This window comes from Gadus morhua, chromosome 13, assembly GCF_902167405.1.
Source record: "Gadus morhua chromosome 13, gadMor3.0, whole genome shotgun sequence".
NCBI classification, from domain to species: Eukaryota; Metazoa; Chordata; class Actinopteri; order Gadiformes; family Gadidae; genus Gadus; species Gadus morhua.
In genome coordinates this window covers 13,872,958-13,897,650 of record NC_044060.1, presented here as the reverse complement: position 1 = coordinate 13,897,650, position 24,693 = coordinate 13,872,958, and the positions used below count along the sequence as shown (strand labels likewise).

General features: G+C 44.8%; 3 protein-coding genes across 5 annotated transcripts in view; 1 reads left to right on the top strand and 2 right to left on the bottom strand.

Annotated features, from left to right (window-relative positions):
* The window catches only part of eya2 (EYA transcriptional coactivator and phosphatase 2), a 29,253-nt gene extending 15,820 nt beyond the window's left edge, over positions 1-13,433 (top strand). For all 3 annotated transcript variants that reach the window (XM_030375809.1, XM_030375810.1, XM_030375808.1), the window contains 11 exons: positions 131-207; positions 591-771; positions 895-1,031; positions 1,242-1,325; positions 5,490-5,579; positions 8,228-8,286; positions 9,573-9,733; positions 10,693-10,807; positions 11,096-11,217; positions 11,895-11,995; positions 12,327-13,433. In XM_030375809.1, coding sequence (XP_030231669.1) covers positions 131-207; positions 591-771; positions 895-1,031; positions 1,242-1,325; positions 5,490-5,579; positions 8,228-8,286; positions 9,573-9,733; positions 10,693-10,807; positions 11,096-11,217; positions 11,895-11,995; positions 12,327-12,407 — 1,208 coding nt within the window. In that variant the 3' untranslated portion in view covers positions 12,408-13,433. The remainder of the gene's footprint in view (positions 1-130; positions 208-590; positions 772-894; positions 1,032-1,241; positions 1,326-5,489; positions 5,580-8,227; positions 8,287-9,572; positions 9,734-10,692; positions 10,808-11,095; positions 11,218-11,894; positions 11,996-12,326) is intronic.
* Positions 13,434-13,547: 114 nt separating this feature from the next.
* On the bottom strand, positions 13,548-21,599 carry tgm5l (transglutaminase 5, like). Its single transcript, XM_030375194.1, has 14 exons — positions 20,675-21,599; positions 20,314-20,496; positions 19,509-19,742; positions 19,116-19,234; positions 18,601-18,729; positions 17,676-17,853; positions 17,291-17,426; positions 17,007-17,110; positions 16,327-16,566; positions 15,839-15,901; positions 15,511-15,720; positions 14,978-15,135; positions 14,470-14,606; positions 13,548-14,128 (listed from the first exon to the last, which is right to left on the bottom strand). Exons 1-14 carry the CDS (start codon positions 20,679-20,681, stop codon positions 13,978-13,980), a joined length of 2,049 nt encoding a protein of 682 aa, XP_030231054.1. The 5' UTR covers positions 20,682-21,599; the 3' UTR covers positions 13,548-13,977.
* Positions 21,600-21,788: 189 nt separating this feature from the next.
* On the bottom strand, positions 21,789-24,566 carry pxmp4 (peroxisomal membrane protein 4). Its single transcript, XM_030375195.1, has 4 exons — positions 24,366-24,566; positions 23,841-23,903; positions 23,547-23,745; positions 21,789-22,882 (listed from the first exon to the last, which is right to left on the bottom strand). The coding sequence occupies exons 1-4, from the start codon at positions 24,476-24,478 to the stop codon at positions 22,619-22,621; spliced, it is 639 nt and encodes a 212-aa protein (XP_030231055.1). The 5' UTR covers positions 24,479-24,566; the 3' UTR covers positions 21,789-22,618.
* Positions 24,567-24,693: the final 127 nt, after the last annotated feature.

The following is a 24,693-nucleotide window of genomic DNA, read 5'->3' as shown; positions in this document are numbered from 1 at the left end:
CAATGAACGATAGTTCGTTGTAGTCCAACTGCAGGTCAATTTGCATCCAACATTGAGTGTGGTGAGCCACAGCTAGCCGCTGCAGAGCCCGTCTACTGTCTGGTTGCTGAAATGTGTCCTTATTTCTCAGGTGGCAGCATATCATCTGGAATCTTCCAAGGCACCAATGCAATCCCGGGTTCATCTCCGTTCAACCCCACCCAGCAAGTGAGTACCAAGACATCACTATGTAAATCCATAGTCATGATAGAACCCACTTGAAATATGTAACATGTTTCATATTTATTCGCAAAATATAGAATAGTTGGTTGTTTGTTGGTCATGGTCTTTAGTTGTTGTTTTTTGTTAAGTAACTGAGACACTTAAATATTCTTCGATATAATTTTTCTTTTCCCTCTGGGTTATGGGTTAGGGGGTTGTCATATAGATATGGCGGATAAAGCCGTTTGAGACTGTAACTGATTAAGGGATGTACAAATACAAATACATTGAATTGAATTGATTGAATATTATACAATACAATGTTATTATCAACCAGTGTTGTGTCCCTCCATGGACATATGGTCATGAATGTATTTGTGTGTTACCAGGACTTCTCTGCGTACTCCAGCTACAGTCAGAGTCAGTACTCTCCGTACTACAACTCTCACCACTACAACAGCCCCTACCTTACCAGTAGCAACATCAGCCCCGCCGCCATCACGTCTCCATTAGCTTATCAGCATCCAGAACACTCGGCCATGCTGCCCAATCACAGCCCAGAGTCACAAGGTAAAAAAATAAATAAAAAATAATTTTGCATTATAATTGCAATACTTGACCTAATTTGGAGAAATCTTCAGTAAACAAACTTAATGAAGTAATTGTGTTGCATTGTATGTGTGCGTGTTTTAGGAGAGTACCAGCCACCGCCAAGCCCCTCCACGCCAGGGAAGGAGGAGACGGTCCAGACCAGAAGAGGCTCCGATGGGAAGCTGAGGGGGAGGAAGAGGGTCACTGATCCAGCTCCGCCGCTGGATTCTGACATAGAAGTACATACACACACACGCACACACGCGCATGCACACGAGCATGCACTCACACACACACTCACACACACACACCAATACACACACGCACACTGACAAGCATGCACAATGATACACACATATGAACCCACAGACACACAAAAAAAATAAGGTTCTGACACATGTATGAAGCTTCACAAGGCTAATATGTGTGTGTGTGTTTTTCCTCCCCAGCGTGTGTTTATCTGGGACCTGGATGAAACCATAATCATTTTCCATTCTCTTCTCACGGGATCCTTCTCCACGCGCTTTGGCAAGGTACATCAATACACCCTCCACACTAACCATAGCTGCTACGTGCACCACACCCCGTAACACACACACACACAGTCTGCACAGGCCTTCAGACTCACACACACATACACAGACACACATTACAACACACCCATATAAACAAATGCAGGAACACACATACACACACGCACACACATTAAGAAAATGTGTTTCCTGTCCAGCAGGTATATGTGACCTTCCAACCTTAAACACAAGAGTACACTGAAACGAAGCCCGTAAAGCCTCTTCCTGCTTCCTTCTAGAAGCCTCCCGGAGCGAGAAACTCGCTGCTTATTTGACTAACAGCTCTCAGAGGCGGCCGACCGCTCAAGCTGTGTACTTGACCCTCGGGTCACCTTACATGAGCATTTTCACACACTGGCTGTTTGGCCGGGTTCCTCCATAACATGACCGCTAGGGTGGCCCGGCACCCCGTGAGTGGCAGCCCGAACGGGGGTCTTAATCTAATGGGCGGAGGACTGGGCTTACGAGGAGGGGTTGGGGGGAGGGGGGGGTTATGGCATGACAGTGGTGTGTTTCTTGTCTTTGGCCCAACTCCATGTTTTCAATTCTCACGCAAGTCCTGCCCCAGTGGGATGACAACACAAGGAGACGGAATGGAAGCTTCTAAACTTGCATTCCCCTCCCCTGCCCTCCTCTCCTCTCTCCTCCTCTCCCCTCCCATTTTGTGTTCAGGAGAGAGAGCAAGAGAGAAAGATAGTGGATGGGAGAAAGAGACAGAGAGGGGGAGAGAGAAAGTGAGAGAGAGGGAGAGAGAGAGAGAAAGTGAGAAAGTTTGGAAATATATGTGTAGGGCCAAACCACCCAAGTCTCAATTCGAAAGCGGGCCACTTCAATACTCTGACATTCTGTGGCACAATTGAGTGATGAGCAAAGAAGCGGATTTAAGGTCTTCTGATTTCTCTCTCTCGCTCTCTCTATTGATCTTTCTCTCTCTCGGGTTCTCCTTCTCCTGTCCAAACATCCAGCTAGTATGTAGACAAAAGCCAGACTGCCACTCAAAACCACTCAATACATTCTGATTGTCACTCACATGTTTATTTTCCTTTTCTTGGAGGAAGAAAATTAAATAGTTTAGTGAAATAGTTAGCCTGTCTGGCTGGATGCCTTCGCTCTTTCTCACTTCTTGACTGTGCGTCTGTCTGTCGGCCGCTCCTCTGTCTCTTTGTCTCTTGCCATATCCCTACAGTAGGTCTTCATCGACTTTACCCACTCTTTATTCGAGACGAGCGTCATCTCCTCTCCACCTTCCACCTCAACGACTAATACCCCAATAACACACCCTTAGAACAATACATGCTACGAAACACATGTTTTTCGGACCCATGTTTGCAAGCGAGGGGGGGCCGAAGGACTAATGGTAGCGTTGAGAGACGGTTGTTTTCACCGGTGCGGAGAGAGCCAGAGGTGAGGGCGGGGGGGGGGGGGGGGGGGGGGGGGGTCCCCCACATACGGAGTTGATTCCCTCCACAAGCGCTCTGCCATTATCTCATCCATCACGCGGAGGCCGCGGACAGCCGCCTGGCTCGCGTGTGAATCTTCTGCTCCCGCGTTCCCACTTTTATTTACACCCTACGACACTCCGCGGGACAACACAGTGTTCCTTTTATATTCTTCTTCCCTTTTCTCTCTCTCTCTCTCGCTCTGTTCTTTTCTTTTCCCCCCCTCATTCTTCCTGACTTATTTTGTGGGAGAATGTGAGAGAGGTCAGGACCCGCACTGTTATTTAATTGTATTGTTATGGGCGGTGTTCCATCCCCGATTTGTGTCTCTTGAGACAAAAAAACACTGCGTTCAGTCAAGGAGGTGATTACAGATAATTATCTCGATTATGAGGAACAACAAAACAAGCGCAATCCCTCTCTTAAGCTCCTGGCCACTCCTTTAACTCGTTTCGGCCTCATTGACAAACTGGTTCGTCCCCTCTTCCTCTGATTCTCTGTAATCCCCCCCACCCCCTCAGCCCCTCCGACCCCCTGCCCCTCCCTCCCAATGACAACCTTTCACTAGATCTTCTGATCCCCTGCTGCGGCACCGTACTCACTTTACTTCCGTTTGCTCACCTGTGCTGTCAAACCCCCACTGCTCTGAGTTCTGAATCCAAGAAGCAGTCAGCCTGTCCTTTGTAGACACGCTAATCTGACGTTTACCCTTGGCTGACACCTCAGCGCAGCAATTACAGCACAACAATATACAGTGACATGCACACACACAACCGCATACACACATACATAGACACACACCCACGCAAACACACACACATTCACACACACACATACATACATACACTTATATTCATAGACACATACACACTTATATGCACACACACGAATACACACACACACATACACACACACATATGCACACAGATACGTACATGTTCACATACGCACCCACACACACACATACATACATACACTTATATTCATAGACACATACACACTTTTATGCACACACACGAATACACACACACACATACACACACACATATGCACACAGATACGTACATGTTCACATACGCACCCACACACATAGTTTCAAGTAAACACACATACACACACTCACATACGTACAAACACACACACATATATGTATGTATTTACACATACTCACACATGCACACACATACAGATACGCACACACACACATACCCATTCAAACACACACGTACACACACAAACATACTCATACAAACACACACAAATGCAGACAGAAACACTGTCTACATTTGTGTACACACGCCCCATTGCATACACACACACACACACACACACACACACACACACACGCACACACACACACACACACACACACACACACACACACACACACACACACACACACACACACACACACACACACACACACACCTGACCGCTGGTATACTTGTATGATTTGCCTATAAGGAAACAGGGCAGGGTTTGATGGATGCAATCCAGTGTGTAGGCATCAGTTTAGTGTGTGATGAAGGAAAGAAGGAAGGAAGAACAAAATAATTATATAGTGAAAGAACATGAAATAAAGAACTAGAGTCTTGCAGTACTGTAAGTTATTGCAATCAAAATTTCACCCCAGCAAAAATAGGACTTTTTGACTTGGGGAATACTTTAATTAATTAAAGTACCATTTAAACCTTTTAAGCGCATGTGCATCTTATATATAATTTCCTCCCATTGAGCGTGAATCTAGGGGATTTTTTTTTTCTTGTTTTTTAATCATTGAACAATGTGAAAACATTGAGGAAGAAAAGCCAAGACACTGGACAGTGACAGCCTGGTAATAATGATAATAATCATCCCACTCATCTGTAGTGCCAGAGGAACCTGTTTATGTCAACTCAAGTTGACGAGTTGGCAAAGAGTCACAGGTTGAAATAAATGCGTGTCGGTGGAGAGAGGCTGCAGAAGCACTGACAAGCGGTGAATAATGACATCAACTATAATTACTGTGGATAAACCCATTCAACACCACCCACAGATTTAGAGATTCCACACCTCTGATGCTATAACTCTTAGCGATAGCATCACACTCTGGAAGCCTTAATGAGTATGATTAATGGGTATGACCAAGTAGGGATTATATTGGTCAATCTCAATCGATATGAAAAGCCAGACGCTTGATTTAATGTCAAAAGTTCAAATGGTTTCGAAATATTCCCGTCCACTGTGTTTTTCACATTAAATACATCTTAGTACACAGGTCCAGTTGCGGTGATTAAAAAAAAGACATCTGTGACAGTCAGTAACTTCTATTAGCCAAATCAAAATGAAGATGTGATCGAGACAAAAAATGCTGAAAAAACGAAATGCTAATTAGAAATGCTTGCATGGCTTCAGACATGGAGAACGTAAAGAGGGAATACTATTGTTGTTGTTATGCAGTGAACTAAAAGCACCGCGTATTTCACTATGTCAATGAAGTCCGTCTCCCTCCCCTCCCTCTGAAGTTAGAGACAAAGATACTGAAACTCCCCTTTTCTGTGTGTGTGTGTGTGTGTGTGTGTGTGTGTGTGTGTGTGTGTGTGTGTGTGTGTGTGTGTGTGTGTGTGTGTGTGTGTGTGTGTGTGTGTGTGTGTGTGTGTGTGTGTGTGTGTGTGTGTGTGTGTGTGCGCGTGTGTGTGTGTTACAGGACTCCTCCAAGGCTGTGTCTCTAGGTCTGTGGATGGAGGAGATGATCTTCAATCTGGCCGACTCCAGACTCTTCTTCAACGACCTCGAGGTAAGCACCATTATTACCAGGGATTTCTTATACTTACTGTGGTAGAACCTGAGCCTCAACACAAGCCCGTCGGGAGCGGTTCTCCCAGCGGAAATCCCAACATGTGGACCCTCATCTGGGCCGGTGCTATAGTGAACCTGTATCTGGTGGAAGGAAACAGCACAGCCTCTGTTTATTCAAAGGTGAATTTATGTTAGATCGTGAAATTTGCAATGTGAGGCCAGACCGCGAGTCTCTGCGATCCCAGCGCGTTGTGAGCGCGGCCGATGGATGCCACAGACCCCCTTCCCTCTGGAAGAAGAGTGGGCTTTAACTAGCTGCCGTCGCATCCCTGCAGTCTGGTCCTGTTCAGACAAAGACACAGATAAGAATCGTGGAATGAATAGACAGAGAGAGAGAGAGAGAGAGAGAGAGAGAGAGAGAGAGAGAGAGAGAGAGAGAGAGAGAGAGAGAGAGAGAGAGAGAGAGAGAGAGAGAGAGAGAGAGAGAGAGAGAGAGAGAGAGAGAGAGAGAGAGAGAGAGAGCAAGTATGAGAATAAGTAACCTTTGTACCATAATTATAGATGTGTGGCTGTTTCTCTTGAAGGACAAATTACTTAGACGGAATGACTAAAAGGGTGGAGAAGGCCAACAAAGCTGTTCAGAGAGAGGCTGCTTCTCGCTCTTTTCCCTTTGTTGACCTATTGGACCCAGTTTCGTCTCTCACAGCGACTGACTGCACATCACCACTCCTTCTTGTGGTGCACAATTATCTTGTCCTAACCCCTCATGTAATATCGCTAATCCCATCAACCGCCTCCATAAGGCCGTATTCGCCCGCATGACTAAAAGCCCAATAATTTAGTGGTTACAAAGCACAGCACACCAAAATAACTTCTATGTACTTATGTATGAATAAACGTTAAGACACTTCGTGGTAACTAGTAGTCAACAACTTCACAATAACGGATCTGAGACGTGGTGTGTTTACGCCGGCTTTCTGCTTTCAGATCTCAGCCAGCGTTTGTAATGGAGCCGTCTTGTTAGAGCACAGGGTGGCAGGCCGCTGTGTCGACCGTATCAGCAACACTCAAGTGTGTTGTAGCCTCCCGGGAGTGGGGGGGGGGGGGGGGGGGGGGGTCGTAAAGAGGGCAGGGGGCCGGGGATGTTCTGTCGGTTCTGTTTGTGGCATGCTCAAGGAGCCGTAGTGTGTGTGTGTGTGTGTGTGTGAGTGTGTGTGTGTGTGTGTGTTTGTGTGTGTCGGTGTGTGTGTCGGTGTGTGCATGTCTGTGTTTACGAGTCTCCATTTTGCATGATTGCATGTGGTTTGCTTGTCAAAATGTAAAAAAGAGACATAGAGAAATAGAGAGAGAGAGAGAGAGAGAGAGAGAGAGAGAGAGAGAGAGAGAGAGAGAGAGAGAGAGAGAGAGAGAGAGAGAGAGAGAGAGAGAGAGAGAGAGAGAGAGAGGGAGGGAGAGAGAGAGAGAGAGAGAGAGAGAGAGAGAGAGAGAGAGAGAGAGAGAGAGAGAGAGAGAGAGAGAGAGACAGAGAGAGAGAGAGAGAGAGAGAGAGAGAGAGAGAGAGAGAGAGAGAGAGAGAGAGAGAGAGAGAGGGAGAGAGAGGGAGGGAGAGAGAGAGAGAGAGAGAGAGAGAGAGAGAGAGAGAGAGAGAGAGAGAGAGGGAGAGAGAGAGAGAGAGAGAGAGAGAGAGAGAGAGAGAGAGAGAGAGAGAGAGAGAGGGAGAGAGAGAGAGAGGGAGGGAGAGAGAGAGAGAGAGAGAGAGAGAGAGAGAGAGAGGGAGGGAGAGGGAGAGGGAGAGATGGAGAGAGAGAGAGAAAGCGATAGTATGATTTACTGAGTGAAAGCTATCCTCAGTGGATCAAGGAGGGAGGTCAGAGATGGGAACAGCAGACCTCGCCGCAGAAAGGACCATTGTTGATAAGTGACGAGATGATATCCTCGTGACAATAGGGCTGTGCTCTGTAGCGATCATTAGAACGATAAAAAAAAAGCCATACATTATTGTTAAACTTGTCAAACTCTTTGTGGACTCTTTCACGTAAAGCCATATTTCATGTGTAGGGATGCATTTTTCTTTTGAAATTGATTTTCCTATGCTTGTGGTCATTGTTGTACATTTTTGTATTTTGACTGAAAGGGAGCATTTAATAAATGCTCACCTACACGCACTCACTGCAAATAAGACATTAGACAAAGGCCCTCATTATTCCCGGTACGAGAAGGGTTCTAGTGAAGGCAACTATGAGTGGGTCGTCCGGCTCCCTCATCCGAGAGTCGCGTTGGCACGGCCATGCCAACGCGTCTCACATACACGTTCACTACAAACGCCCCTGCCGCCAACCCACCCTCCCACACACCTGGCCCCCCTTCGGCCCCGTCTCGCCTCCTCCACCCAACGCCGGCTCGTCTACCTCCGTCCCCCCCGTCGCCGTCCCCCGCGGTTCCTTCATGGAGCTCAGGATGCTGTGGAGGGTGGGGGTTTGCGTTTGCTGCTGTTCTTTCCCAGAGGCTCTCTTACAGAGGGCGGACCTGCCCGAGCAGAGCTAGAAACATCCCCCTCCTCCCCCCGCCTATCTCCCCTCCATGAAAGCGATCTCTGATATATCCGCTTCTCCCCCCCCCCCCCCCCCCCCCCCCCCGGTTCCCTAGGAATGCGACCAGGTCCACATCGACGACGTGGCGTCGGACGACAACGGCCAGGACCTCAGGTATGGAAGCTCCTGCTCGTTCTGCTCTTCCTCTGCTATCACGAGGGGGGGGTGGGGGGTCCGGCGGCACTGGAGCACTCACGGTCGGCTGGCGGGACGCTCCGTTCTGATCGCCTCGTGAACCAGACTTGCCCTCGAGTTTTTTTTCCTTTTTGGTGCACAGAGGGGATTAAGCCAGGGGACATGAGACGATCTGGAGGCGGCGTGTGTGTGTGTGTGTGTATGTGTGTGTGTGTGTGTGTGTGTGTGTGTGTGTGTGTGTGTGTGTGTGTGTGTGTGTGTGTGTGTGTGTGTGTGTGTGTGTGTCTGTGTGTGTGTGTGTGTGTGTGTGTGTCTGTGTGTGTGTGTGTGTGTGTGTGTGTGTGTGTGTGTGTGTGTGTGTGTGTGTGTGTGTTTGTGTGATTGGAGGCGGTGTGTGTGGTGTGTGTGTGTGTGTGTGTGTCTGTCTGTCTGTCTGTGGGTGTGTGTCATATAAAGTACATGAGACAGTGTGTGTGTGTGTGTGTGTGTGTGTGTGTGTGTGTGTGTGTGTGTGTGTGTGTGTGTGTGTGTGTGTGTGTGTGTGTGTGTCTGTGTGTGTGTGTGTGTGTGTGTGTGTGTGTGTCTGTGTGTGTGTGTGTGTGTGTGTGTGTGTGTGTGTGTGTGTGTGTGTTTGTGTGATTGGAGGCGGTGTGTGTGGTGTGTGTGTGTGTGTGTGTCTGTCTGTCTGTCTGTGGGTGTGTGTCATATAAAGTACATGAGACAGTGTGTGTGTGTGTGTGTGTGTGTGTGTGTGTGTGTGTGTGTGTGTGTGTGTGTGTGTGTGTGTGTGTGTGTGTGTGTGTGTGTGTGTGTGTGTGGACATGTGTCATATAAAGTACATGAAGAGTGCACCTAGAGTCTATGAAGGTCGTTGGTGCAGCATTAACATATCTCTCTTATCGTTGCCTCCACCTCCCTTCAGACGTTTTATTGCACAGACTTGTTGAAGTGCCTTTTGGATTAGATTTCAAGCTAAAAGTCGCTGTGTCAAATTACCCCTTTGTGAATTATTCGCTGCACCAGGCAGCCCCCTTCAGCCTTTTCATTAGTCACCCATATTCACTTAAATTGCGGCTGTCGGAATTTGTCGCAGATACACAATGCGGCATTCACACACATCATAAAACATATAAAACATGCATCTGACCATATTCACGTGAGGAACACATGCAACCACCAGCCGCACCAGACCCGTCAGACCAACCACCCCGGTGGTTTCCGTGCTCTGATCCTTCTCCTCTCCCGACCCCCCCCCCCCCCCGCAGCACGTATAACTTCGGGACGGACGGGTTCCAGACCCCCGCGGGGGCCGGCTCCCTCTGCCTGGGCTCGGGGGTCCACGGCGGGGTGGACTGGATGAGGAAGCTGGCCTTCCGCTACCGCAGAGTAAAGGAGATCTACAGCACGTACAAGAACAACGTGGGAGGTGGGCGTTCTTTCAATGCTACTCCAGCGCACCGAGCCAAAAACGCTTGGCTTCCTGGCGAATCGTATGTTTTCTGTTATTTTGGACGTGATGGATGAGGGGAGCGATGTGGCCCACGAGAGACCCAGCGAGCGTCTGGAAGCGTCTCAGAGCGATGACGCTTTGACACAGGGTTTCATCAGAATATTAACACGTCCTCCTCAGTGGGAAGTGTGCTCGTCGATGACGGGTCCGAAGCTTGTGATTATGGGCTGTACTTCACGTCACCCTGTCCACACAGAGCCAAGTTTAGGCGGAATAAAGGCTCAAACATTTTAAGGCAATAAAACGAAGAAGTAATAAATACTTTATAAATAAATATATGTATGTATATATATATATATATTTATGACGTTTTTTTTTTTTTTTTTTTATAATCAGAAAGAAAAGAACAACTCAGCGGGTTCGGGCTTGTAGATCGTGTTTTCGCACAACCTTTAGATAGGAGGTGATACGGTTGTGGTCTGAAATGGAGAGTGTGCAGCTGTTCTTATGTCCAGACAGCCTGCAGTGTGAGCCATGCCAACACTGGCTGTGTTCAGGCAGGGCTGATTACTACACTATGTTAAGAAACAACATGTGGTTTTGGGGTTTTGGCTGTGGGAGCATTGTGTGAGATTTGTCCATCAGTAGAATGGAGCCTACGTGGAAGCACTGTGTACCAATCTCTCAGGGAAATTAAGCAAGATCGCAGTGCGGTGGATCTGCTTTCCTGTTGATTGTTAGTGTTTTATTTCGTTTGTCGAACAAGCACGGTCTTGACTGGCTTATTATTCTTCGATTTCTTCATCGATTTCTTCTTCCTTGTCTTCCTAATTTCTCCATTCCTCATCATCACATCATCTATCATCATCCTCATCTTCATCATCATCATCCTGACCGCCAACTTCCTCCTCCTCCTCTTCCTCCCGTGGTGGCAGGTCTGCTGGGCAGCCCTAAGAGAGAGGAGTGGCTCCAGCTGAGGAGGGAGATGGAGGTCCTGACCGACCTCTGGCTGACCCAGGCGCTCAAGGCCCTGGCTCTCATCAACTCCAGGTGGGTTCCTGCCTGGGTTGATGTGGGGGGGTCGTGAACTCTGCCGAGTGCTTTTGTTTTTGCTTGTTTGTGCAACTCTGGAAAAAAGTTGGAAAATGTGGAGCATTATCATCAGATTTCCATTCATTTACAGTGTGTTGACACATCACTAATGAACATGAATAAGTGATGTGAAGTGAAAATATTAATAATTATCATTATAATAAATGCAAAAACCCAACGATCAATACCATGACCCAAGAGCCTAGAGAGGATCCACCTTAACCCTGTCCTCGTCCTCCGCCCCAGGCCTAACTGTGTCAACGTGCTGGTGACCACCACCCAGCTGATCCCTGCCCTGTCCAAGGTGCTGCTGTACGGCCTGGGCTCCGCGTTCCCCATAGAGAACATATACAGTGCCACCAAGACAGGTGAGACACACACACACACACACACACACACTGACACTCTGCCACAGGCTGCTCACACTTTAGTAAAGGAAGGGCATGAAGGAATGAGGGGAGGTAATGGACAAAGCCATTGTTGCATTTTGGAAGGACGTCAACGGATAGAGTGCAAGCGTGTTGTGTGGTACATCGGAAGTGTCATGGTAACGGTGTCAGAGATCCCTGGAATACTATCCACTTTATCCCTTCCATCCTTCCCCGGTCTCAGAGGGATGGGAGGGAAAGGATAGAGCTCCACGTAGAATGTACCTGACGTGACACGACTTACGATACATACAAATAATAATGATATTACATTTTATTTATACAACACTTTTCTGAATACTCAAATTACATAAGATATAAATGGCATAAGTGATGCATGATATGGCTGAGACGAAGGCAGGGTGGCTCAGCACCGAAGAAGTAATAATAAAGAAATAATTCTCAAATAACTGGACACACCACAGTGGATTAATCCGCTTATACCAGAGTTACCTCAGGCATTATTGACCAATCAGGAAGTATTTAACATTGCTGTGGAAGTGTTAATAAGTACATATCGTCATAAATAATATTTAAAATACATGTATAACTTGTATCAATTGTATGAAATGTGAGTGATATCTCTAATGCTCACCGACTGATCCGGGGTCCCTTAGGGAAGGAGAGCTGTTTCGAGCGCGTCTCACAGAGGTTCGGACGGAGAGCGGTCTACGTTGTCGTGGGCGACGGAGTGGAAGAGGAGACGGTGGCCAAGAAGGTAAACACCCCGTCTGTGCTCATGACTCTAACCCAGGGAGACCTACTCAACCCATCGCTTGGCTGCAGAGTCGTCTCACATACAATATTTTATCTATTGCGTTACATTTGTTTCAGTGCAAATGATAAATATTCTTCACTGTTTGTTTGCCTAGAATGGTATTTTCAAGGAGTCCTGGCTTTTCACTACATAAAATATATACAATGATTTGAATATATGATACATTTATGTATTTACGATCTGTAGTATTACACTGTTAATAGTATTTTTTTAATAATTATAAGTTAAACATATATAATATAAATATATATTATTTTTTTGCGGTGTTTAGAAGACGATGCCTTTCTGGAGGGTGTCGTGTCGAGCTGACCTGGAGGCGCTCAGCCATGCACTGGAGCTGGACTACCTCTAGGGGGCGGCAGCCACCAACACCACCACCACTCTGCTTCGAACACGTTGGCTCTGGGAGAGCGAAAGACTCAGGCGACTGAGTGAAATGGATCCAAGACACTGATGAAAGCAGCTTCGTTTCTTTTTGTTTTTTTTATCCCCCGGTGGTCTTCATAATGACTTGGAGCGGACAACCGAAACAGGAAGCAGCCTCACCTCTTTTGACTCAAGCCAAGAGGACATGTGGGGAGCTCTGTTTTTAAAGACATTTTTCGAGGTTTTGTTTTGAAATAAGGGACCAAAGTTACACATCTAACCACAGGGAACGCTGTTTATTACTGGAAAAACGTTTTTTCTCGGTCATTTATGTTTATTTTATCATTGTTTTGACAAAGGATTAAGGAGTGGCGCCCCACTTTCGGTGTAAACTAAAGGGTGTTGCACTGAAAGGAAAATTGTCAACATGACACGGAATCTAACGTTCCTTCCAGTAGGAATCCCAGGTCGTCTCTTGGGAATGGGGAGAGAATCTAATGATTTCCAGTAAACAAGCCAACTTCATAGAGTAGAAGAAAAGGTTTAACACCATAACATTATTTGTAACTGATATCCCACCTTCACTATATTTTAGAATCACTTTAACTTTGAATAGGCTAGATACATTACATTTACCTATATAGTTAGAGCCTTTAAAAATAGATCATATGTTACATTTAAAATGTAAGTTATTTATTAATTAGTGAAATCCCGTAGTGAGTAAGGAGTGATTTTGGAAACAAAATATCAACGGAGAGGAAAAAAGGCCCAATTTCTAAAAACAATATATTGAAGATGCTGTATGATAGGCTTTTGGTTTGAATGATTACTTGTGATAAGGGGTTGTATATTTTGTTCATGTTTTAACTTAGCCCATAATCTCTGGTATGGTTGTCTATGGGCCATTTTACACTCCTACTGTCAGTTGGCTACTGTTTGTATATAATGCTTTATTGTTACATGTGTTTTTCTTGAACAGTTATAATAGATTAATAAATATAAATTAAATGCATTCTGGGAAAAGTGTGTGCTGGTTTCTTTTACAAATTTTCTTATCATTACATTGATAGTGAAAGCGGTTTATTGTGAGATGCACTCATTTTAGGATGGATAAATAATGTTAGTGACGCAGAGGATAACTAGCAGAACGCTTGAAATGTACATAGTCTGTATTTGAGAAATATTAACATGGGCAAGGGCTCCCTCTGGTGGAAAGGACATTTACTTAATTTACATAAAAAAACTGCATCATATTTTACGTTATCATGTAGAAATATTTTTAATACATATATAATAGAAATATACAAAAATAACAATTTCTCACAGATACAAAATATAAAAATAATTTAAATGTTCAACCTGAAATTGTCCACCAACCGGTCTAAAGCGCCTACTGGCTTGGCATTAGATTTTGTGGTAGATATAAAGTTGTTAAGTATGTTTTCAGACAAGAGTGCTTGCAGACGCAAGCCACTCCTAATACTCGCACTTTAGACATGTTTACACAAAAAATACCACTGCCACAAAAAGACACTAAGACAGCTAAAGGGAACTTTTCAATTTCGGTTGACAGTGACCATCTGGTAGCCTCTGACGACGGCTCTGTTGGTGAGGTCGAGTCTGGCCTGGATCATCCTCGTTCCTGCCTTCTCAGGCACGAAGCTCAGTGGCTGTTGTACTCTGCCCCCTGGTGGAAGGTTGAGTATCCTGCAAGGAGAGGGAAACGAGACAGGACACCTTTAGTCATTTATCCCTGGCGTTCACAACTCTTTTCATGCCCTGATTGAGAATTCTGCGGACAGAAACGCCTTTCTGTCCGCAGATTTGTTATTGGTATAGTTTGATGTAATGAGTGCCGCTCCCACATCAGCAACAGTGTGACAGCAGCAGCGATTCATTATTCTAAGGAATCACACAGTGCTGTTGAGTGAGCCTCCTGCCACACCTGGGACCACACATTCCTCCACCCATTCTCCTCCAGCCATTCTCTAACGGAGATCTAAAACATGAACGAGGGAAGGTATCAGGCACTGAGGTGGTCGTCTTACCTGAACTCCCGCTCGCCCAGTTTGAGTCCAGCGGCCCGGATAGTCAGCACCCCGCTGACAGGCACAGAGAAGGGGTTGGTGAAGCTCACCACCGCCGTCTGTTGGGTGCCACGATTCACAGCACCCTCCTTCATAATCTGGACACAGAGAAGAAAACTTTTTACTTCTTCAAATGTTTTGGTTGACTAATTATGGTTAATTTTGAGCGGGATCCTCGTCCCATAATGAATATTCTTATTTTTTTATTTCTTATTGTATAAACTCTTCCAAGTAAAACGAAGGGATTCATCCAAACCTACTCACCCTAAGATGTCAAATGTTGTACTGATAAACATCTGACATATAAGACCATTTACACATTTTCATCGATTGTGTATGACTGTGTGTGTGATTGTGTATTTAAATACATTGAATCTATTCAGATCTATATTATCTTTGCATTCCACACGCATAGCAGAACTCTGCTAGGGGGTAACCCCGGGCGTTCGTCAGTGTTTATTTATCCTACCTCTACGTCCAGCTGTGGGCTTTCGATGTTGAACTCCTCGCAAGCAAGGACTCGCTGCTGATTGGACGGATCTTCCAGGACCACTGCCAGGTTGATCAGGTCATCCCCCACCACATCCTCATAATGGACTGGAGAGATCTGGTGCCTGACCACTCTGACTGTAGAAGAGAGAGAGAGAGACATGCAGAGATCTTCAGAAACAGTTGGTGGCAGATAGTACAGAGGAAAATGTCATTTGTGGAAACTCATTTAAAAAATGCCTTCTTTGCGTACTGACACAGCTTGTTGGAAGTTTGATCATTGATCAACTATGGCAGATATTAATCTCAATCTCATGTAAATGTGTATTAGTTCAACAAGGTTTAAGAATATATCATATTTAATTCTTAATCTATGCATCCATCTTTAAAGCAAAGTCATATATTTTTAAGTCCTCTTCTTTTTTAAGTTCTATTCTCTTTCATACAAGCTTATGTATATGGAATTTCTTCATATTCTATATAAATGTAATGATTTGAATGAGGTGAATTTACCCTCCAATGGAGCCAGCTTCACAACGCTCTCAGCCTCCCAGAAAGTATCTGAGGGACTGTGGTTGTATTGTTTGGCCTGGGCATTGAGATGCTCAATGATCTCCTTGGCAACCGTCTCCTTGTTGGTTATCGTCACCCTGAAGGTGATGGGCACCCCGGCAACTGGAGCTTTCTCCAGGGTTAAAGTGACAGACACACCCTGGGACGTAGCTGCAGAATATAACATCAGGACATCGTCATATAATACCACCAAACAGTTCTAAACCATACCAAAAAGAATGAGCCAAATCATTGACGCAAAGACCAAAACACTCTAAGGTTTACTTACAATTGCTGGACACTGTGTCATCTGAATTATGTCGCCTCCTTGATCGCAGCGTCGAATTAGGGCCTAGATTTGAAGACACACCACATAAAAGGTTAGTTTAAATAAATCCCTTGTTCATTTGGCACATATTAATGAGTCAATTATTAATCAGCACTCAAAAATTAATTAACGAGCAATTTTCTGTGCCTAAAAACTATCCCTGCTAAAAAAACAAGTCAAACAAGGTGTTTTAACCGTTGGTGTAACACCAACACCCAACTACAGAATGTGACCTCAAGTTGGCCAACAAGAGAACTTCCAACGAAAACCGCCAACAACCACCCACAGGGAACAGGGACACCGGCCCTGTTTTGGTGTCTGATGGGATTTGTTCGGCCAAATAAAGCACCTTTAAGCTCATAATCCATCGGTCTGCACACACACACACACACACACAGATGTTAAGACAAGGCAGTTGGTCTGTGGGCTATAAAGGGCTCCGTGCGTACTCTTGACGTGCTTGTAGTCTCCGGTGATGTTTTCGGGCCGGGGATGACCTATGGCCTTGGTGCAGATGAGGCTGCCCACTCGCTTGGTGTCCCGGCTGGAGCAGACGACCTGGCCCTCCCGCAGCACCACCGTGTGCACGCTGGCCTTCACCTCGGCGTACACGAACGGGATGTCGTAAGGCAGCTCGATGCGGCGGTCCCTGAGAGCCCTGACCGGAGCCGGACCGCAGCAGAACACCCCTGGTGGGACAGACGGACACACAGGGTCAGACAGAGGGAGGGCCAGGGGGGGAGGGAGGGAGGGAGGGCGGGGAGAGGAAAGACAGAAAGACAGAGAGAAAGAAAGAAAGAAAGAAAGAAAGAAAGAAAGAAAGAAAGAAAGAAAGAAAGAAAGAAAGAAAGAAAGAAAGAAAGAAAGAAAGAAAGAAAGAAAGAAAGAAAGAAAGAAAGAAAGAAAGAAAGAAAGAAAGAAAGAAAGAAAGAAAGAAAGGAGGGAAGCGGGTAGGGAGGGAGGTAAGAAAGACAGTCAGAAATAAAAAAGAGAGAGAAAGTAAGAGAGGGAGGGAAGGGGGAGAGAGTGAGAGAAGAAAGGGTGGGAGGGAGGAAGACAGGAACGAAGGAAGCTAGCTACTGAGATGGGAGAAAGGTTAAAACCCAAAGGGTGGTGTATTGAAACCAACCTGCACTCCTCTCCTGTGGGGTTGGGTCGAGCACCTGCCAGCCGTTCAGGTCTGAGCCCAGGTCCTTCCTGGTCATCCAGCACTCCACCCAGACATGGAAGTTCCTGCCAACAAGCACCCCAGCACATATTGATGTGACGAAGCTTGAACCCCCGTCAATAACCATAACCACTTGATTGCCTCCTAACTTATCAACTCAATTATAGTATAAACATAGAAATGATCAGTATTCAAGGTTCCGTGCCCTGATGTGAAGATGTGTGCTGGTGCCCGTCTCTGCTCACCAGATGCTGTCCTTGCTGTGAGGTAGTTTCTTCCCCAACTCGTTGTAGAACTCCTCGATCACCAGGTTGCCGTTGGTGTCGTGGGCCGAGTTGTAGTTTGTGACGACGCGGCATGGAATGCCGAGCACTCGCATGACTGAAAAAAGGACAAGGGGGTGTGAGATACATGAACACACACACTCACACACACACACACACACACACACACACACACACGTAGACGTACGGTAGCTTGAACATTGTAATGGGAACGATGGAGTAGGCGTTGGAATCATGAATAATAACATGAATAATGTCATTAAAAAAACAAAGGTGTGTTTTGATGACTTATCCAAACAAACTGTTTACAGAGAATTCAGATGGAAAATGTGATTGCGTCAGTCACCTGTGCACATGACGGCAGCAAACACCCAGCATTGGCCGTACATGACCGGGCTGAAGCCGCTCTCGGCCCACTGGGTCAGGATGTCCCCACTGCCGGTCCACGTGGACGGGTCAACGCCCTGCGTGAAGTCCCCCGACCACTTCCCCTTCAGCACCCCCCGGTCGTCCTCAGAGTTGATCTGCACGGCAACAGAGTGGGCAGCGGGGAGAGTTCAGGATGCAGCTCGTATTGTATTGAAGACTGATGTGTTTGTTATGAAGAGGGCCACAATGTGTTCTTGAGTGCTGTACAAACAGGCTCTGGACGCTTTGGTTTATGAAGGTGTTTCGTGTATTTGCGGTCCACCAACATGCACGCACGCACAGAGACACAGACGCAGGCCAGGTCTGTGCAGACATACACATACCCAAACACTTGCATAATCGTGTAATTAAATGGAGTCGTGCCAGGTGGCCTCAGGTGACTCTGGCTCGGTTCAAACCCATTTGAATAGGCTGGGGTCATTAAACAGGCACGGCAGTAAAGGACGTCATTGCTGACAGGTTCCATCCTGCTCCAGCCTTCTCATAGGGGCCAGCGGGGTGGCTAGTCAAATTGTTTATAGTTATTATTATTATGTGCCTTTTTGTATACATGCAGCCTTTCAATCGTTTAAATATTTTTATAAACGATAGTTGTTTTTTTCGGGGATTCATTTTACATGTTGTTGATTTTTTTCAATTCTCTTGTTTGAAGATTGTGTTTATATCTTTGAATCAAGCACCTGTGTTACCATAACAACTTCCCCACTATTGATCAATGAACTGAATCTCACCTCATACAGCGTGACAGAGAGAGAGAGACAGAGAGAGAGAGAGAGAGAGAGAGAGAGAGAGAGAGAGAGAGAGAGAGAGAGAGAGAGAGAGAGAGAGAGAGAGTTGCTCACCATGGCAGACACGACCCTGCTGATGTAGATAGGGTCGGCCCTGGATTTGTAATCCTTCACTGGGTTCGTCAGGTGCTGGGGGCTAACCTGGAGCAGGCTGAGACACGCCTCCAAGATGTCTGGCTCAAACTGCAGACGGGAGACATGAAGAAGAAGGGGAAGAAGTAGAAGAAGAAGGGGAAGAAGTAGAAGAAGAAGAAGAAGAAGAAGAAGAAGAAGAAGAAGAAGAAGAAGAAGAAGAAGAAGAAGAAGAAGAAGAAGAAGAAGAAGAAGAAGAAGAAGAAGAAGAAGAAGAAGAAGAAGAAGAAGAAGAAGAAGAAGAAGAAAAAGCAGATAGCAATCAGAAAAAAATAAGTGACACATCTTTCAAATGAACCCAAAGTGTCATGGTTATCATTATTATACATCCTATAAATACATTCAATTTAATACTACTAATAATTATAATAACAACAATATTATCTATTTTTTTAATGTCACTGTGAGAGTTGTTCCTCACAGTAACATGTACACACCTGATCGAAGGACCAGGGCCTGGCAGCAACGCTCAAAGGCGTGCCCATGTACAACAAGCCTGAGTCGTTCTGAATGTACTCTTCTCTCTGGTCCTCGAACGAGAGAAACACTGCATCTTCTGCAACATAACACAACTAGCATTGACTTCAACTCATTACCACACAAAGGTTGAACTACCCTACTATTGTGTGCGTGTGTGTGGTTGTGTGTGTGTGGTTGTGTGTCTGTGTGAGTGAATGAGTGAGTGAGTGAGTGAGTGAGTGAGTGAGTGAGTGAGTGAGTGAGTGAGTGAGTGAGTGAGTGAGTGAGTGAGTGAGTGAATGAGTGAGTGAGTGAGTGAGTGAGTGAGTGAGTGAGTGAGTGAGTGAGTGAGTGAGTGAGTGTGCACGTACTGCTGCACCAGGGGTTGCAGAGCAGGGTAAAGTTGCCCAGACGGTAGGTCTTGCGGCTGCTGGGCGTGAAGACAAACATCTGTATACTGTAGGTGCCAACGGGGGCGGTGGCGGGGGTGGAGATTAGGATGGAGGGGCACTGCAGGTCCGGACCCTCGGGGTCCATGCAGGCCCCCCAGCGAGAACAGGGAGACACCTTGGAGAAGGTGACGGACCGCTTCACAAACAGGTGACCTGGCAGGCAAAAGAGAGGCCAGTTAGAGTTAAGGATGAGAGATAAAGTGGTTTGTATTGACATTGAGTCATGTAGCAGAGACTTTTAACCTAGACTACAAGTTAGCTGAGAAAAATCGTAGCATGCAATCAAAATTGGGCTAGAGCTAGAAAAACAGGGTTGTTGTAGTGCTGCTTGATAACCTTGTTTCAGGGCTAAAGATGAATGGATTTTATGAAGACTTGTGCATGCCACAGCAGGTTAGGTAACTTACATTAATCATGAAAAAACATGAAATAAAATCCCACTTGCTGAAGTTGAATCAACGAGGGCAGTGAGGACAGTTCCACCTATGTTTCCACATGTGCTGAATCCATATCCTCACAAAAGTCGAATGGTTTATCATTCATATTTGTTTTATACAAACATCATGGTTCGCTTTCCCCGTTTTTTTTTACCACTATAAAGCTTCACTGTCGAACTGAGATTAATCCATTCTCAAATCTTAAGGTTGATATCCACTCTATAGGATAAACGTAAACTTTAAGTCTAACTTTTAACTTCTCCATGCACGCAGTGAACTGTTCCTACCGATGCTGAACTTGAAGACCAGGGCGTCCGTCTTGGGGTTGAAGGGTCTTTCCTTGAGCTTCAGGGAGATCCTGAAGGGTTTCCCCCTCCGGACCACCAGGGCTTTGACGCCGACGAAGCCCTCCGTCTGGTGAAGCTTCTGGTTATCATGCCGCCAAAGCTTGACATGTTGAATGACCAAATCTGTGAAGGAAGCAGGGAAGAATCAGACATGTTATTTCGCAGTTTATTTTGAAAGCACCAGCAACACTATTCAACTTTACAATGTTCATAAACATGCTGTTAAACCAATAAAAAGTACATTCATTTAGAGTGGACAATTGATCATAATCATAAATTCTCATATGAATCTATATCTTACCCTTCATCTGTTACGGTTCTCTCTCAAAGGCTCACTGCAAAGTGAAATGACTCCAGATGTAATCTAGACAGCTATTTAAACCCTCCCTTTAGAAAAAAAAAAAAAGGCAAATAGTCCAGATATATTACAATGGTGCTCATTAGAAAGCTGAATAACTAGTTCTTGGCCAGCGGTAATGAGTACATGGAGTACAGTACAATATCTGTTGTGCAACACAGACGCAACAGATGCCAATTTGTAACATGTTTTACGCACAAGAACGCGCATGTTTCAGGCATGAGTAACCGGCTCACCCTAAATTCAGTCCTTTAAACATGCTGCTAGGTTGCTAGGTGCGCTAGGTGTGGATATCTGCTGATTGTACGTAATTACAATTTTTATGAAAGGTTCAAGTAAAAAAAAAAAGAAATTGCTCAAGTTTTACAGCCATTACTATTATTTTTGTTTAGTGTTTATTCCAGTTATAGGCTACTGCTATTTGTTGTACGCCTATCTCAATCAACTGCACAAATAATTCATTAAATAAGGCATAGCCTATAATGAAAATAAAATGACAATGAAAGTGGTCTCATACAGAGCCAAGCCCATTCACCTCCAAACGGATGTGTTCTCACTCACAAAGCATTTCACTCACTAGCAGACGGATGGCGTCTACTTTTCTAACAAATCACACTCATAATTGCTCTTGCATCTTACCTATACCTAGGATAATAAACATTCTTTATTATTTAAGGTCATGATGTACTCTAGTTAGGATCCAGTCAGAACATGCCAAGTGTATCGGACTGTTGATTTTTATTTAAAAATGATTGACAAATAGAATGCCGACACACATATATAAATATATTATCATTATTGACCGTACCTACTTTCTCTGCCTCACACACACACACACACACACACACACACACACACACACACACACACACACACACACACACACACACACACACACACACACACACACACACAGAGCTACTGAACTTTACTCCACTGCACCTTAATGCCTCGTCATTTTCTTCAAAATAAAAGCATGGGAGTCCTTGTCGTGCTTGAACTCTTTTGTTGGAATTTGTTTCACTATTCAGGGTGAAAGGTAAGGGTTGAACTCAGGTCAGGATACATTTTTATTCAGTTTCAATTAGAGACGCTATAATGTTTGATGGAGAATCATTCTATAAACAACTACGGTATTATTAATATTCATAAATTAGAAAATGGCCAAGCTATGATTTCTTTAACCCATACAACCCTTCAATCACTCAACTCTTTATATAGATTAAATACTTGAAACAGCAGAAAAATAATTCAATTAATTAACCCCAGCCCTCGTTTTAACATACCAAGACATCTGATAAAAATTCAAATTATCTTAATAATTAAAGAATTTACTCAAAGTGACCCCAAATATCGTCTAGTTATTGCTGAAGCCTAAATGGGTACTGAGTTATGGCTGGGGCCCCAACATGGGAGCACGCAAAACATTCAACTGACAACCACACACCATGTCTGGTCCGACACCAGGCACTGGTGTAGCGTACACCATGTTAAATTACACCTTTCAGCCCAAGCTTAAACTAAACAAGTGTAGGTTAAAACACATGACCCAACAGGGTTGATTGTATTGTAAAGGCTAGCCCCTCTTCTGTATCGGCCGGTCCATATTATAACAATATCAAATTCCGTTCTCCGATACAGTCCCATTTTAAAATGCAGTGTGTAAAATTCCCCCTGCAATGATTTCTCATAAGTTCGCTTTCGAAGTGTTGGAATGTCAAATTGTTAATGTGCAATATCTATAACCTATTACATAGAGAAGCATCCTCAAACATAGAAGATAGGCAACGATGGCGTGGTGTCGAACATGTCGATTGTACACAATTAACTGCACAATGTTCACTAACGAGCCCGCTGTCACTTAGAGCGGTGCACTGTACACTCAATTCATTTCGGCGTCCTCTGCTTGTTGTAAACGAGGAAGTCGGAGATGTCATGCCACACGTTGCTGTCGTTGTACAGGTAGTTCATGGAGGACTGCAGGGAGGGCTGGAGTGTATGTGGGTACGTCTCAAACAGCCACAGGACCGTGCCCCAAACTAGGGTAGCGAACAGGGGGAACGGGTCCTTCTTAGGCTGAGGAATGTAACCTTTCTCTACGGCCAGTCTGGCCAAGGCAAACAGAATCCTGGACAGCAGGTACATGTTGATCTGTTTAAAAGATGTACAGAATAAATCCAATGATTAATGTGAACATTGATAAAGAGTACAATTACTCAATAGACAAGTTAATTCGTATTCAGAAAATATCAAACATGACTTCCATTGCTGATTGAAGCTGCTGTAGGTAACATTTGCGAGAGCATGATTAAAAAAAAAAAAAAAAAAAAAAAAAAAAAGAAGAACCTCAGCTCACTCTCTCCCCCATCCCTATGTCAATCTGAGAGCCACTGAGAGGTTTTGCATTTAACGCACATGCTATTGACATGCAAGATGAATTCCCTGAACCAATCAGCCTAGAGATGACCTGATTGGTCAGAAATGTTGTCTAAAACGAAATGGTCTCCTACATAGGCAGGGTGCAGTCAACCGGAGCACATACATCACAGAGCAATTCACTTACTGACATATCATGCAAACATTTTGCTCTTTGATCTTATCTACAGCAACTTTAATAAATGTATCATTTAGTCTATAAAAATGTCCCTGCTTATGTCAAATGCCCTTCAATGTTTCTAGAGCACAAGGCATTGTCTTACAATAGTATAAGCAGATAATAAAAAGATACAAGAAATTCTGTCAAATATTTGGTTAATCAACTAATTGACAAGAGTATCAATACGTTGAGAGACTTGTACATTGGTTGCACACCCACCTGGCTATTTATGTTATTGTTCTCCCCGAAAACAAGCCATCCGCCTACGCAAGCAGCCAGGAAGGAATGGGACTGCAAGCTCTTTCCCTGCAGCTTCTCTTGCAGGGCTTGCAGACCTTTGTACGTAAATACAAAGCAGGCCAAGTTGCGAGAGTGTGTATATGTGGCTTTTGCGATGGCTCTCATTTTGTCGTTCAAACTAGGGTAAACAGAGAGAAAAAAAAATGATAACATGAAGATAAGAGGATTTTTTATTACAGTTACGCAAGGTATCATTAATATTATTATCGTCACCTTCCATTTCTGAATAGGAATGTCATCACAAGGGCATGGGGTGCTCTGATTTTGGCACCATACCTGAGAGGGTAAAAAAAAATACATTGCATTGAATGGTGACATTCCATCAACCAGTGCCAGGGTTAAGTTTTGTAAATAAATGAATAGCTGAACATGCAAAACAATAACTAGCTAACGATGTACGCATGTGGCAGTGATTCAGTCTCCTGGCTGACTAGAAATGAGCTGGTCCTAGTACTTTGTATTAAATATATTTTGTATTTGAATACAGATAGTATTTATCTATAAATGAAGAGCTGGTCCACCCATTGCAAGCGAACCCCATTGGCAAATAGTACAACCACTTTAGAAAGACTTCATTCAGTGCCAGAATGTTTCTGGATTCAATCTCTGCAACCGACCTGTAGGCATCCAAGATGCTTAACCTCTACCTACTGCTGCTGCTTCATTATCCACTTTACACCACTTTGGATAAAAACGTCTGCTAAATAAATGAGAGAACAGATTAAAGAGAAAACTTACACGGCGCCATTTCGAAATCCTTTCAAAACGGCTAGAGCCGCTTTGTATTTCTCTTCCTTTAAAAAGTTATTAACAGTGTATAGCACAGTTCTGAGGAGATCTGGAGCACTCATCTTTCACTGTACGGGGAGGGGGACAACATATATTGTTGCACTGGTAGGGTGTGGGTCGTCTCTCTTAAATTCCCCGTGATGAAACGCAACCATACAAACAGTTCCTACTTTGCCTTTAGGTTTTTATATGGCCGTCAGTCAAAAATCAATTCGGCTATTGAAAAATAATTTATAAATGTGCGTATATTCTTTATACTAAAATGGTCACCTTACAT